At 53.8% G+C, this 15,267-nt stretch overlaps 2 protein-coding genes across 3 annotated transcripts in view; one reads left to right on the top strand and one right to left on the bottom strand.

Annotated features, from left to right (window-relative positions):
* LOC116951974 (dedicator of cytokinesis protein 7-like) overlaps window positions 1–15,267 on the bottom strand; it is an 87,567-nt gene that overhangs the window by 32,950 nt on the left and 39,350 nt on the right. The window contains exons 15-20 of the mRNA XM_032970922.2: window positions 4,008–4,125; window positions 3,762–3,832; window positions 2,234–2,372; window positions 1,632–1,733; window positions 1,274–1,360; window positions 120–351 (exon numbers count right to left, since the gene is read on the bottom strand). Of these exons, the coding sequence (XP_032826813.2) occupies window positions 120–351; window positions 1,274–1,360; window positions 1,632–1,733; window positions 2,234–2,372; window positions 3,762–3,832; window positions 4,008–4,125 (749 nt within the window). The remainder of the gene's footprint in view (window positions 1–119; window positions 352–1,273; window positions 1,361–1,631; window positions 1,734–2,233; window positions 2,373–3,761; window positions 3,833–4,007; window positions 4,126–15,267) is intronic.
* On the top strand, window positions 8,407–14,697 carry LOC116951976 (uncharacterized). 2 transcript variants are annotated; one of them, XM_032970923.2, is made up of 3 exons: window positions 8,407–9,561; window positions 10,292–10,390; window positions 12,659–14,697. In XM_032970923.2, exons 1-3 carry the CDS (start codon window positions 9,052–9,054, stop codon window positions 12,707–12,709), a joined length of 660 nt encoding a protein of 219 aa, XP_032826814.2. In that variant the 5' UTR covers window positions 8,407–9,051; the 3' UTR covers window positions 12,710–14,697. The 2 variants fall into 2 exon arrangements, with proteins under 2 accessions (XP_032826814.2, XP_032826815.2); XM_032970924.2 differs by having other exon boundaries at window positions 12,598–14,697.

The raw sequence follows: 15,267 nt of genomic DNA, 5'->3' as shown, positions 1-15,267 counted from the left end.
CAGAGCGCTGACTACTATCATCATCAGCACCACCACCGCGACTGTCACCGACGCCGGGCTCACCGCCGTCACCGCCAGCATCGCCGTCGTGGTGCCGCTCGCGGCGCGGGCAGGCTCACCGATCTGGCCGGCGAGCACGGGCGGGCGCACGGTGAGCAGCACGATCCGGTCGAGCAGCGGGTGGAAGTGGCGCACGAGGGGCTGCATGGCGGCGTTGCCGACGCCGGCCACGGCCGAGCGCAGCTCCGCCTCGAGCTCCGCCTCCGTCACGCGCTTGGGCCCCGCCCACACGGGGAAGGAGTGCGACTCGAGTGCGGCGCACAGCGCGAAGAGCCGGTCCAGCGGGGCGTCCTGGCGGGCCGTCGGAGCCGTCACCATGGTCGGAGCCAGTCGTCGTCGTCATCGTAATCATCGCCGCCGTCGTCGTCGTCGTAATCATCGCCGCCGTCGTCGTCATCGTAATCATCGCCGTCGTTGCCATAGCCATCGCCACAGTTGTCACCGTCATATTTATCGTCGTCATAGTCATCGCCGTCGTCACAGTCCTCACAGTTGCCTTAGTCATCGTTGCCATAGTCGTCACCGTCGTCGCAGTCGTCATCGTCGTCACAGTCACCGTCGTCATAGTCATCGTCGTCATAGTCATCGTCACCATAGTCGTCACTATCGTCGTAGTCATCACCATCATTATCATAGTCGTCACCATCGTCATAGTCATCGTCGTCATAGTCATCGTCGTCATAGTCATCATCATCACCATCGTCATAGTCATCGTCGTCATAGTCATCGTCGTCATAGTCATCATCATCACCATCGTCATAGTCATCACTGTCGTCACCATAGCCATCACTGTCACCATCGTCATCATCATCATCAGTGCAGCACCCGGTGTAAAGAGCCAGTCCAGGGGGGTTGCTCTAACAAGCAATCTGAGTTTTCATCATCACCATCATCCTAGTCTACATCATAAGTGAGAGCGTCCTCACGTAATAATCATCACCCAGTGGTCATTGATAACCGTGCTTTCATCATTATCTATCAACTGCCATCGTTGCCATGAATGTCATCTCATCCACATCATCATGGTCATTGTCCACAACATCATCATTCACATCATTATCCATATCACCATCTACATCATCACCTCCGATTAGCACAGTTGGCAACGTTTAGTGCAAAAAAAGTTAAACATACATACAGCCATTAACATGCACATCATTATCATAACCATCGTCATCATTGTATGCTTAAGATCGGAACGTGCCGCCCTCACCTGTGTGTGTAGCGAGGACACGGCCACCACCTCCACATTGAATATAGCCTTGTGTCCCTCTACCCAGCGGATATTCGGCACGTGGACCTACACAGGGGTCGGGGTGGGAGCGATCGCAGAGAAATCACCGCTCGGACACAGACGCTGCTCTTGGAGGCATGGGTACACACGGGGACACGTGGCGACACGCATACGGATCACAGGGACACGGGAGCACACAGAGAATTACCGGAAAGTATAGGAAGACACAGGGACACACGGACAATTCTGGAGATGCGTTGGAGACAAAGGGATGCGCGGGGACATGCGTGGGCATGCTTGGAGACGCGTGGTGACGTGCGCACGTGGTAGTACTCACCTCGGGGGGCAGGGCGGAGTAGTTGGTGGGCAGCTTCTCCATGGAGACGGCGAGGTTCACCTGCCCCGTTACCAGGCGACCGTGCTGCAGCAGGGGCAGCCACTGCAAGGGGTCACGGGGGTCACGAGGGTCACACGGGCACAGGTGAGACAAAACACTCAACACGTTCGTTACCAATGTGCTATGAAGAAGGGCCACTGGTCTCATGTGGTTTTTAATTGCTTTTAAATCCATGCAGTGTTATTGAGACGGCACGCGTTGGTTTGTTTTTGTTAATTGTGATTGTGGACCACTGGCAACCTGTGCTTATTTGTTACAGGTGAGGTAAGTGGGTGTCTGGGTGTGCGAGTGAGAGAATGAGTGAGTGGGTGGGTGGGTAGGTGTAGGAGTTAGTTGGCAAGTGAGTAGGCGGGTGAGTGAGTGAGCGTTTGTCAGTGAGTTAGGCAGCAAGTCAGTGGGTCAGTGAGCCGGTGAGTATCTGAGCGAATGGGCGAACCAGCGACTGAGCGAGCCGAGTGAGAGATCGAGCGTATCGACTCAGCGAGCGAGCAAAGTGAGCGATCGACTGAGCGAGCGAGCGATGACGTGGGCGGCACACGCACCGTGTATCCGATGGGCGTCTCGAGCGGAGCGTTCTGCTTCTGCTGGCAGCTGATGTGGTAGAAGGTGAAGAGCACGTGGTGGTTCTCGGTCAGATTCGCCGGCAGCTTCATCTTCACCTCCTCGTAAAAATCCGGTGCCCTGGCGCGACGCGCACACGGGCATTAACCGGGGCGGCTTCCGGGCTCGAACCGCGGAATCGCTGCAGGGCGAGCGGCGGTCGCGGTTACGCTGGGCCACGTGACTCCACTGACCCGACGGTACCGATGATGGTTGTGATGAGGTGGCGGCGGAGTGGGGGGGGGGATGATGATGATGGGAGAGCAATGACGACGCAACAGTGGTTTGCACATTGCCCCTGCAATCGCAGTGAGCCGGGTTCGATTGCCGTCCGTTACTCTCAAGATCCCCGGAAAGACTCGGCACGGCGTTGCTTAGCCGGTTACCTTCCAGGGGGGGGGGGGAGGGTAACTGAGGCACAGGCGGTCCTGGGAAAAGCATCGGATACGTGAGCATCGAGAGGACAGCGACAGCGGTCGCATCATCCATTGCACAAATGAGGGCCCTGGACAAAACGGAAGGGGGACAACCTGGGGAGATGATTTTGAAGCGGCACCGCATCCCGACGTTTCGATTGCAACACAAGCTCCTTCCCCCCCTTCCTTACCTATATAACCTCTTGCCACGGCAGCTCTCTCGCCCACTTCACTAATGTTTTCTTACTGTGGTTGTTCACACCTGATGAAGGTTGCTTGCGTTGTAATCGAAACGTCGCTATTTGTTTTATTTTATTTCTACCTACGTGATTTTACCGAAAGAACCAATGAGTGTGGATTCCTGCAGTCACGAAAGCTTCAAATCAAGATCGACACCCCATCGCCGCGCGCGACAAGGTCATATTTGTGAAACGCCGATCCGAAATCAGCGCTCCCCCATCACCGTCCCCCTCACCTCGCCAATCATCGCCGCCCCCAGCAGACCCGAGGGACAGAGAGAGAGAGACAGGCAAAGGGATGGCCGTTGTGCAACATACAGGCACACTATCCCTATCAGGCGGTGGTGGTGACGGTGGCGGGCGGCGAGGGGAGACACAGGCTGCCTTTGTCTCGGAGATTCCTGCTCCACGATCACGTCCCTCCCGCATGCTCGCCCGTCACGCCACGGTTCACCAACCCCATGAGCCGAGGCGGCGGGCGGGGGACAGCGAGCCAGGAGGGAGAGTCACCGGGAGGGAAGGAAGGATGGAGGGAGCGGTGAACGCGTGCCGGAAGAGGGTATCCCCCACACCGTTCGACCATATTTCACCACGCCGGTCAGTGGGGGGGGGGGGGGGGGTGTCGGGAAACCACTCGCCGCTGACGGTAGCCGTGGCCAGGAATCGAAGGCGGGTCACCGGGTTCGCATCACCATGGAGGGCAAGGCTGGAAAGCCAATAGGCTGATGGATTTAAAAAATACTTTATGTTCGTGTGCGGAGACGGGGACCGAGCTACTGCTTGCTTTCGTTATTGGTCTGGCTCTGGCCGCTCACTTGTTGTGGTAGGTGATGGCTGTGTAGGCTTCCTTAGAGAAGTCCGGGCAGCTGGATTTGCCAAAAATCGCCTGTAAACAACAAGAACAAAGACACTTGATCGATATAAACCACGCAGGTTTTTCCGTCGTTGTGCCGCACGGTACAGCTCACCGCCCCCGGTGTAGGGATGTACCACAGGGGTTTTGGGGGAAAATGGTAGGGGGACGGGGGGCGGGGAGCGGTTGATAGGGGGAGAAGTGGTACCAGCATGGTGCTCTCTGGATCCTCAGCTGCCATGAGTTGTATCTTGATGGCGATGTTCCTGGCCGAGCCCTGCCGCGTGGAGAAGTTCACGCTCTGTGGGTACACGTACAGCAGGTTCCTGCGCGCGCACGCACACACACACAAAGACCGCCCCCCCCGGTGTAGCCTTTAATAGACGGTCGGAACAAGTGCAGTTAGCGAGTAGCGCTTGCGACGGGCGGCGCTGCAGACGGTGGGTTGGGTGGCCAGCACCACACCCAGCCGCCTTTGTCTCCCGAGCGGCGGTGTTTACACATCGCAGTAGGTACTCATCATTTGAGGCTGAATCAATCTTGGGGAGGCCCACGACCGGTCCAAACAATCGTCACCAGTGTTGGTGGCTGCGAGCGGGAATTAAACTCGGGTCGGCGGGTTCACAGCGCACAGCGCGCTAACTGCTCCCCACCCCCCGGAGACTCTCGCGCAGGCACGCACGCACACACGCACACGCAGGGTCAATTACGGGGAAAAAAACACAACGTAGCAAACGCAATTACAATGCCATCAATTGCCGCTCAGTGCACGGTGCGTTCCACAAACCACCCGCGCGCGCGTGCACGGCGAGCCACCGGCGGGCGCCGCCGGGGGGGGCTTGTGCCACGCGGCGGTCGCGACGGAGCCAAACGAAAGACCGTGGTGCTGTCGCAATGTCGGCGGCGCCGAGTCCGTAACTCTAACGAGCCAGATGGCCGGCGTCGCCGGGACCATCGCGCCAAACGCGCCGTGCCATCGTTAAGGCCGCGCGGTCACGACAGCGGTTGGATAAGGGGTGGCCGGGTGGCTCAGAGGAGACACGTCGGTTGGCATCGCTGAGATCCAGGACGGGCGCGGTTTGAATGTCGCTTCCGGCCACTTGTGATTAAGCTGGGTTCTCTCGAGTGGAGTGAGTTGATGGTCTCAGACCGGTCCACATATGGCCTTATCAGGATCCACAGAATCTTGTGAAAACCCACAGACTCACGCAGAGACCCACAGGACTCGTTTGGATCGAGGTGAGGTTAAACCGGGTTCTCAAGTGTAGCTGGAGCCATGTGCCCCTTCCGTGTTAATATATAAACTAAACTTTTTATTCTACCAGGTAAGGCACACTGAGCTGTATAGCTCTTTTTCGCAAAGTGACCTGGCCACAAATGTGAGCCCAATCAATTGGTTTATCACGTGGAAATGTGTAGCGGCCAAAGACTCAAAAGGCACGCTGATGCGAAATGTAGAGGGAAAAACCGGAGGACCCGGAAAAAAATCCACACGACCACAGGGAGAGACACGCAAACTCCAAATATACAACAGGCGTCACAGGGTCGAGATAAAACCCACCACTTCCTGTATACCAGGCGAGGTAGTTAACATCTCGCCACCGTGGCACCTATACAATATGAAATGCCGCTAATATCACGACTTTAAAGATGCTACTCGAACAGCAGCGGGAATTAGTTTTGTTTGCTAAAAGGGTACCGGTTGAGTTAATGGTCCACCGTTATCGAGCTGCGCCGTTACCATTCGGGGTCACGCCGACACGCGGCAATAGCAGCGTGTGACCCCGACCGAGAACAACCAAGAGCCCGGGTCACATGACCTGACGCCCAGGTCACATGACCTGACACACACGGCGCCCCCCCGTCAAGACTGCGCGCCTTGCGCCAGGTCGCCGGGTGTTTGGCTGGGGCGACGCTGGTGGATACGCTGCTGCACGTGGGTGCCTGAAACCCAACACCGTGTGGAAGCAGCAGCAAGGGTTGGTGGATCATCGCGCGCAGAAATCCCCTTCCCGTGGGCGTCGAGGAAGCGCCATTGCCCTGGCTCGGCAGGAGGACGCGGTGCAGCAAAAATGTGGACTCCACCCGTCCCATCTGTAAGCAACGGATGCTCCCGTGTCCTCCCACATGCAAACACTAATCAGCTGGCCGATAACGTCTTAATATATATAGGGGGCTGCAGAGCTTGGGAAATGTTTTGGTAACGTCGGTTCCTTAACACGCAGCTGCTGCCTTTCTGCGAGTCTGCCGTTCCTCGCCCTTCTCTCTCCCCCGCCCCGAGAAAGGTTCTAGACACGACCATTCCACCGCCCTGCCCCCCACTTCGAGGTTATTCGCGGTTGTGAACCCGAGCTCCCCCCCCCCCCCCGGGAGGGATGGGCCCATCACGCGTGGCCGAGCCTACCCCCCACAGCCAATCGGAGCGGCTCGCACCACGCACACGGCGGCACGTGGACGCACATGTGACCCAGCGGGTGTGAGAATGTCTGTGTGTGTGTGTGTCGGTACGCATGTGCGAGTGTTTTTGCACGAGCGTCTGTGCACGTGTGTGCGAGTACGCGCACGTGCGTTAGTGTATCTGCCGGTATGTGCATGTGTGTAAATGCGTGTGCATGTGCGTGCAAGTGTGTCTTGTGTGTGCGTGCGTATTCTACCAATGTCTTTGCTGGAATTCTATTTCTGGATTTCGATCTTAAGTTATCGTGCAGTTACATTTCATGATTATCATTGTCTGCGTTTGTTTACCCAGGAAAGCCTCGCATGGAGTCTCAAGACTTTTGTGCCAGGAGGGTCCTGCCACGTATCCGAAGTAGGAGGGGTGGGGGGGGTGATGTTTCTGCGTCATTCCAATTGATTAATATGCGGGAGGCATTTGTGCATTGAGATATTTTGGTCAATACCGGTTACATTGTGTGTTTTTAAAAAAAGAACACGTCTACGGGATAAATATCTATGGGACCTTTTTGCCAGTAGGTATCAAAATGATGGGGAAAAAAATAAGAATATGTTTTACCCTTTCTGGAAAGAAGATGTTCCAACACCAAATCTGCATTAACCACACATACTTGTGGGAAAACATGCAAACAACACATCCTCTGATAATGTATGCAGTGTCTTTGAAACTCGTTAGCCTACACCAGAGGACATCCTTCTTTATCTGTGAGAAGGAAACCCCAGAACCCGGAGGAAAGCCATGAGAAAAATCGGGAGAGAAAAATTGGGAGAGAACGCTCGCACGCTCGCACTGAGCACGCTCGCACTGAGCACGCTCGCACTGAGCACGCTCGCACTGAGCACGCTCGCACTGAGCACGCTCGCACTGAGCACGCTCGCACTGAGCACGCTCGCACTGAGCACGCTCGCACTGAGCACGCTCGCACTGAGCACGCTCGCACTGAGCACGCTCGCACTGAGCACGCTCGCACTGAGCACGCTCGCACTGAACACGCTCGCACTGAACACGCTCGCACGCTCGCACTGAACACGCTCGCACGCTCGCACTGAACACGCTCGCACTGAACACGCTCGCACGCTCGCACTGAGCACGCTCGCACTGAACACGCTCGCACGCTCGCACTGAGCACGCTCGCACTGAACACGCTCGCACTGAACACGCTCGCACTGAACACGCTCCCACTGAACACGCTCCCACTGAACACGCTCCCACTGAACACGCTCCCACTGAACACGCTCGCACTGAACACGCTCGACACGCTCGCACTCGACAACCCTCACATTTTGCAAATCAAAGGGGGAAAACGTACAAACTCTACTCGCTCACTCTATCACACAAAGCCGCAGATACCCGCCGTAGCATTATCAGACCGCCGGCAGAAGAGCTATGCGCTGTTGTTGGTGGTTGAAGAGGGGGTGAGGGGGGGTGGGGTGGTCTCAGACTGGGCCCAGGGCACCTGTGGATATTTAAAACGATTTTGCTCAGTACAAATGACCCTTATTGTGTGGCCAGATGGCATTGCTTTACACTTTGTTAAAAATATAATGGTTATCGTTTTTTTGCTTTGCTTTCAAGCAAATGTATTTAGGATACAGTTAATTAATAATGCGTGAGAATGATACATATTATGTTTATTCATTACACATTTTGAAAGTGATGTTTGTTACTGGCCATGTAACATGTTAGACATTTGTAAACGTGTTAACAACAACAACAACAACAAAAACCCCATCTGCCTCTGACGGTACCTTCGAGCGGCTAACTCTGGATGGAGACGAGCACTCACCTCTTCTACCCATCTTATCCCACCGTGTCAATATTGCTTATTAAAAACAAGAATCGCCAGTTACGAACGCGCCACGCCTGGGGGTCGTGTCGCATCGTCGCCACGGCTCTGTGAGGAATGCAACGCTGGATACATCTCGATAGCAAATCACACCCCCCCCCCCCCCCCTTCTTCTTACCCCCGCCCCCCCCCCACCATCACCACCAACCCCGCTCCGGGACCCCCTGCCATTGGCTCGAACCCCACACAGCGGTCACATTGGCCAGGAAAGGGGGGGCGGGCTCACGGTGGAAAGGGGAGAGGGCGGCGGCGGAGGCGGAGGAGGAGGAGGAGGGATGAAGTTCTGGGAGCATAAAGCTGGGCTCGCTGGCAGTGGTCGGACACAGCCTCTGTGCTCACAACACTAGGCTGTCCCCAAGGCAGGGAGAGGTGGGGGGGGGGGGAAGAGTTTAAATAGGGAACTAAATGTGTTTAAATTAAGTAAGGACTTGAGAAAGAAGGCCACATCAGCTTTTGTTCGGATTTTAGTTTTTACAAAGTTAGCGAGGTCAATTTTATACAGTGCCAAGTTTTTTTTAATTTCTTTTTCAACGTGAAAAAAAAATTCGAAGCTCTGAGCGGCGTTGTCAGTGCTGGTGTCGTTGGTAGGAATTTGTTTTGTATTTTCTTACTTTATTATTTTATTATAACTGTCCAACAGGAAAGTTCCGGTCAAGTGGACGCGTGCTAGTTGAGTATTTTTTTTTGTTATAGAGTACAATCGTCGGAGAATCAAAATCGCCGCCGTCAACCCTACGACTTGTTACGTTGCCAAGTTAGCTTTTTGTATGCGAGCGACAGCGGCGAATCTTTATTATTAAATATCGATCAGAGACAAAATAGAGAAAACCCTACGCCCGAAACAGGGATACACTGAGACAGAGACAGGGAAAGCCAGCTCGCATTTCCACCTCACCGTGGTAGTCAACCTGAACCATCCGCCACACGGCTCTCCCCCCACGCCACCCCAGCATGCTGTCCCTGCCACCTCTACCCTCCCTGCTCCTGCTCCTCGCTCTATCATCGCCGTGCTTCGCCGCCGGCGCCCGCTATGCCGACAACCTCTTCTACGGCGCCCCGAGCCCCGGCAGCCTCGACGCCGGCCACGCGAACACCCGGCAAGACGACCGCCACCACCACCACCAGCAGCAGCAGCAGCAGCAGCAGACGATGACTACTGCGGAGTCGGCTGTGCCGCCGCAGAGGGGCGGTCGCCGGGCGCGGTTTGCGCTGCAGGACGAGGTCAACCTGCTGGCGTTCGGCCTGCTGCAACTGGGCCAGGGCGTGCGCGAGCTCTCCGAGCGTACGGCGGAGCGGCTGGCGGCGGCGAACGGCGCGGTGGAGCGGGCGGCCGCGGCGGCGCACGGCGCCGAGAGGCGCGCCAGCGAGGCCGAGAAGACGGCGCGGGAGCTGCGGGAGAGGCTGGGCAGGCTGGAGGAGGCCTGGGTGCCGGCGAGAAGGAGAGAGGCGCGGAGAGACGAGGTGGGGGGGGCGGGGGCGGCGATGACCGCGGCGGTGCGGGGTGTGCACGGTTACGCGTGGGTTGGCGGTGCTGGTACGACAGCGGTGGTAGCACCGGAGCCGTTGCCGCGTGCAACGGTCGTGGGTAGCGCTTGCGCAAAAGTCAGCACTGGCAATAACACCAGCACTGGCAATAACATCAGCAATAACAATATCATCAGCACTTGCAATAACGCCAACAATAACCCTGGCAATAACCCAAGCACGAGCAATAGCACCACTGCTCGTGCTGTTGAGCCATTCCACAGTGATTTCTGCCGAAATGAGCCAGGAGTCAGCGCTCTTCTTCTGCTTACAGCCCCAGGGCAGTGGTGGAAATTACACATTCCCATGACGGTCGATCCATCGGACTTGTCCACAAAGTGGTACTCATTTTATCGAACCCAGAGAGATTATGGGCCGGGTCAACACGCAACCAGGCTTTGTATTCAAATTCATGTACGGTTAAGTTTGTGTATGAGCGAGTTTGCACGGTTGCGTTTGTACGGTTGACTTTGCACGGTGCGCGTTTACACGCGTGAGTTCGCGCGCAACTGAGTTCACAATTTTTTGCCACTGCCGACCTCAGCGTGGAGCTGGACACCCAGGAGCCTCAAGGTCCACCGGGGTGCCTCCAGCTCAGATCGCTCGTTCGCGTCGCCGTCTTCCGACCCCTCGCTTGACGTTCGTTCGTTCGCTTCCGCCTTCACAGTCGGAGTCTGGCGAGGGCGATGACGTGGGAGCCCTGGATCCTCCGTCGGAGCTGAGCGAACGGAACGTGGAGTCGACTCGTCTCCGGCTCAAACGCGAGGTGAGAGACGCCGCGGGGGAGATGGAGCTACGACAACGGAGCGACTCCCTCGAGGCTCGTTCTGCTCGCATTCTCAAAACCGTCGCCCCCGAAACGCACCCCATCTCGTCGGCCCATGGCCAAGCTGAGCGGGACTTGAGCCTGGTTAAGTACTTGGATGGGCGATCACCATACGCACGATGAACAGGTGTATCGGGCGTTGTGGGCAGCAGAGATTCAGCGGAGCGACATCCACTGTTGTATCGTACTCCCATGCCGCCAAGTCTATGCTACCCCCGTCCTTAACTAACCCACACCGAGCGGTGAAGTATGGGGGGCACTCATCCAGCAGTGGATTGGCAAGAGTGCCAGTGTAGTCGTTTGGTGATTTGAGAATCGCCGGTGCGGTGTACCATCATATACCGGGCCATTTCAACCGCCGTGTACACTCCATAAAGAACTAAACACACACACACGCTACATGCAACACTAGATACGTACACACACTACATAACTACGCTCTATTATGCACACACTGCACACAAAGACGGCTGCGCACGAGTTGCCCAGCGTTCTTGGAATAACATTTCACTGTGATCGGTCTCAAAAACAATCTGCCCCAGCTGACTTGCGCAATATTTTCGATATCTCACATTACATGATTGTCTTTTTGCGTGCCAAATCTCGACTTTGCCTTCATTGCTGTACTTTATTAACTTTTGTCTGCTTGGTGAAACCGAGGTCACTCTCGCTGATGAGAGTCTACCCCTGGTCTCAAATAATTAACTTGAAATTTGTGATTGCGACAGCGATGACATCGATGGTGCATGCGATAGCCGTTACGATGATGATGAAAAATAAATAAATGGTGCCCCCCACGTCCAATTTTACCCCCCCCCCCCACTTCGTAATCCACCAGCTGAGCCTCAATGGTGGTGAGATGTTAACTACCTCGCCTGGTATATAGGAGTTCGTGGGTTCCATCATAACCCTGACGCCTGTACATTTAGAGTTTGCGTGATAAAAGCTACCATACTGCCTCTACTTAACTACTGTGACATCGTGTATAAATCAGCCCCAAGTACTGTACTGAAGAAGCTTGATTCCATCTATCACTCGGCCTTAAGATTTGCATTGAACTGCCCATATAGGACTCACCACTGTGATCTCTACATTGGGTCAAACTTAACATCTCTTAATGTTCGACGGCTTGTGCACCAGATCTTATTTATTCACGATGTACTTACAAAAAATTCCGCAGACTACCTACTGGATCTCCTCTCTGTTTCAAAGAACAAATTTGACCTCAGGTCTTCGCTCATTTACCAGCTTCACATTCCCTATTGCTGTACTAAAACTGGAGGAAGGGCCTTTGCTATTGATGCCCCTGGGGTCTGGAATGCTATTGCCAATAAACTGCAACTTGAATCACTACCTATGAGATCTTCACTCAAAACTGCTCTAGAGGAGTTGTACAACCCTAGCTGCCACTGCTATTCAGTGGCCTAAAATATAGCTCTAGATTTTGGTGTTATAATTAATTTATGTAGTTTATTGTAAAAAATTCGGTCACAGTCCCTATGATCACTGTTACATTGGATTTATGGCTTTTATTTTGGTAATTTCGAAAAGTTTTTTTTGTTTTGGCCATGTTTTTGTTTATTGTAGTACGGAGTTGACTGATGGCCTTAATCTTAGTTGTCTTGTTGTTGTTATTTTGACTTGCATCCCACTGGGATTTTTGCACACAGCGTTGGTGTACGGTGCTATTTCAGGAATATTTTGATATTTTTTTCCTGTATTTTCTGTTTGCACAGTCACATAATCACTTTAAGATGTTTTCTTGTTCATGTTCTTTGTTTGTTGCGGTTGCACCCGATTCAAGAGCCGAATGGCTCACAGGGCTATACCAAATAAATGAACTATGAACTAACTATGAACTATGTCTCTCCCCGTGATCATGTGGATTTTTCTCCGGGTCCTCCGGTTTTGATTCCCATCCACATTTACAATCAATGTGCGTTTAGAGTATTTGGTTTCTCTTAATTTCCACGTGATAAGCCACTTCGTTGGGCTATCATTTGTGGCCAGGTCGCTTCTTAAAAAGAGCTACGTAGCTCAAGTGGGCCTTACCTAGTAAAATTTAAACGGTTTATAGTTTAAATAGTTTTATAACCCAGTAGCTGGGCCTCAACGACTACACCCCCCCCCCACCTCTCTCCCGACAGATGAACCGTCGCGGCGCGTAGCGCCACTCCGTTCCATCTCCTCCCGTCGTTTCTCGCGCAGCTCAAGTTCTCCTCGGAGGGCGACCGGGAGGACCGCAGGAAGCGGCTTTAAGCCCCACGACTCTGGCTGCCGCGCCAGCGCCCCCCGCCACGGAGCACGGAGAACCCCGCGTGCCCGCCAGCCGGCTCGCCTCGCGCATGCTGCCCGACGCGCAAAGCTGACGGCTCTCACAGGCGAAGCGGCAAAAAAAATAAAAACACCGGGCTCGTTTCTCAACTCTCCCACGTCGCGTTTTAGGTTTCCGCGCTTTCAATATATATGTGTATAGCCTAAACGGACTGTTGTATGTATGTTGAACTTCTTATGCGCCGTACGTAGCCAAACGTGCTAATCGGAGGTGCAAGTGCTGTTAGCGGGTAGCACCTACGAAGGCCAGCACGGCACACGAGGGGCTGGTGGCCAGCAACACGCTCGGCCGCGTTTGTCTGCCTACTGGTACGATGTTTTACACATCGTACCAGGTACTAGGGGAGGCCCAGGACCGGTTCAGTGTTGGGTGTGAGCAGGAATCGAACTCGGGTCACCAGGTTTACAGTGCAGCACGCCAACCGATACGATACTGCTCCCCATATATATACACACACACACACACACGATGTATATCGGTAAATCTAACGTGTCGTAGCCATGCCACGAACCTGACAAACTTTGAAAAAAATATTAACTCACATCTCAAATTCCTGTGCGTTGTTTCAATTTTATACAAACATAATAACCGCACGCGAGCGAGGTGCAGAGGGATTATTAAGTAGGTTGCTAGATTCTAGATTTGAAGCTGTCGTGACTGCAAGGATCCATACTCTTTGTTTTTTTTCGGTAAAGTCACATAGGTAAAATAAAAATAAAACAATTAAATCACGACGCTTCGGAGGCAACACAAGCTTCCATCTTCAGGTGGCACAGTCACAGCAAGATCGCTGCATCAAGTGGAGAGGCTCTGAGAGCCTCGAGCTTAAATACAGGTTAAGGGGGTGGGGAGGAGCCAAGTAGAGGACATTGATGGGGTGCGGGGCTAAGTTAATCCGTCTTTTGTTATGTTGAGGGTGCGGGGGATGCGGTGGGTCACTGCACGGGGCAATGGCAAATGGAAACAACACATGGAAAAGTTCGGAAAGCATATGCTGTGTGCTTATAAGGTAGCTAAAGTTTTGACTTGGTTTATGACATCTTTCCAGTGGTTGCTTAATTTAAAACCATCCTCTCGGTTGAAGTTGTGTCTGTGTTTGTATATCTGGATGACTTCATGGACAAATCTTTGGTAATAACCGGGAGGTTTGCAGATAACTTTGGTATCAGAGAAAACAATGTCATGAGAACCCGCTGTGTTGAGACAATGATCAGCTACGGCCGACGAATTCGTTCTGCCGTGTTTCAAATCTGATTTGTGCTCGCGAATTCGGTCAGAAATATGTCGTTTTGTCTCCCCGATATAGCAGTCACCGCAGATACAACTCAATTTGTAAACACCGGGGTACTGTAAGTCAGGGATGACATCCTTTACGGATGAGATCAGATCACGGATTTTGTGTACTGTATTGAATCGAACCTGGATCTCTCTGTTTGTTTAGAATTTTGGAAATCTTTTTGGTAACGCCTGCTATGTATGGCAGTGTGATGATTTTGATCGGAGTGTCAAGTGGTTGCTTCTGTATGGTAGGAGAAACAGCTTGGCGGATGGTACGGTCAGAGTAACCGTTCATCTTGAGGGTTAGATGTACATGTTTTAATTCACTGGTCAGGTGGTGTTGGTCAGAAATGCAATGTCCTCTACTTGGCTCCTCCCCCCCCCCTTAACCTGTATTTAAGCTCGAGGCTCTCAGAGCCTTCCCACTTGATGCAGCGATCTTGCTGTGACTGTGCCACCTGAAGACGGAAGCTTGTGTTGCCTCCGAAACGCCGTGATTTAATTGTTTTATTTTATTTTTATTTTACCTACGTGACTTTACCGAAAAAAAAAACAAAGAGTAGGTTGGTTAGATTCTTTTTTTAGTGACGAGATGACGGGTGTGATGTCAATAATAAAAGATTGGCGAACAAAACTCCGTGTTTGGCGAGCGAGTCCGAGCGCCTCTGATTTAAACACCGCGGAGAAAATTTGCACCGGCCCCCTCCCCCCCCCCCCCCCCCCCGCAATGACTGCGAGATGGCAGAAGATGTCGCGGTGGCCTGGCAAGGCTCAGAGGTGAGATGGGACAATGGGTTAGAGGGCGGAAGCAAAGGTCAGGGGTGAGATAGGACAAGATGTCAGTGTGGCCAGGGTCAGTGTTGAGAGGGGTCATCACTGGGATGGATGAGTGTTATGGGCGGATGGTGGTTCACAGGGGCTGGCAAGGGGTCACAGGTTTGTGGCGATAGGGGTGTAGAGGTCATGCGAGGGGTCATGGGGTTGGGGCGGGGCGGGGGGGCAGGGGCGCTCACCGGTAGGTGGCAATGGGGGCGTAGAGGTCGTCCGAGGGGTCACGGGGTCGTGCTCACTGGTCCGTAGTGATGGGGGCTTAGAGGTCGTGTCAGGGGTCACAGGGTCAAGGGGTCGCGCTTATCGGTAGGTGGAGATGGGGGCTTAGCGGTCGTGTGAGGGGTCACAGGGTCAAGGGTTCGCGCTCATTGTT

Source organism: Petromyzon marinus, chromosome 44 (genome assembly GCF_048934315.1).
Source record: "Petromyzon marinus isolate PM22_M1 ecotype Great Lakes invasive population chromosome 44, UKy_Petmar_22M1.pri1.0, whole genome shotgun sequence".
In the NCBI taxonomy this organism is placed as follows: Eukaryota; Metazoa; Chordata; class Hyperoartia; order Petromyzontiformes; family Petromyzontidae; genus Petromyzon; species Petromyzon marinus.
Note: the sequence above shows the minus strand (reverse complement) of the source record. Positions and strands in the feature narration are given on the sequence as shown.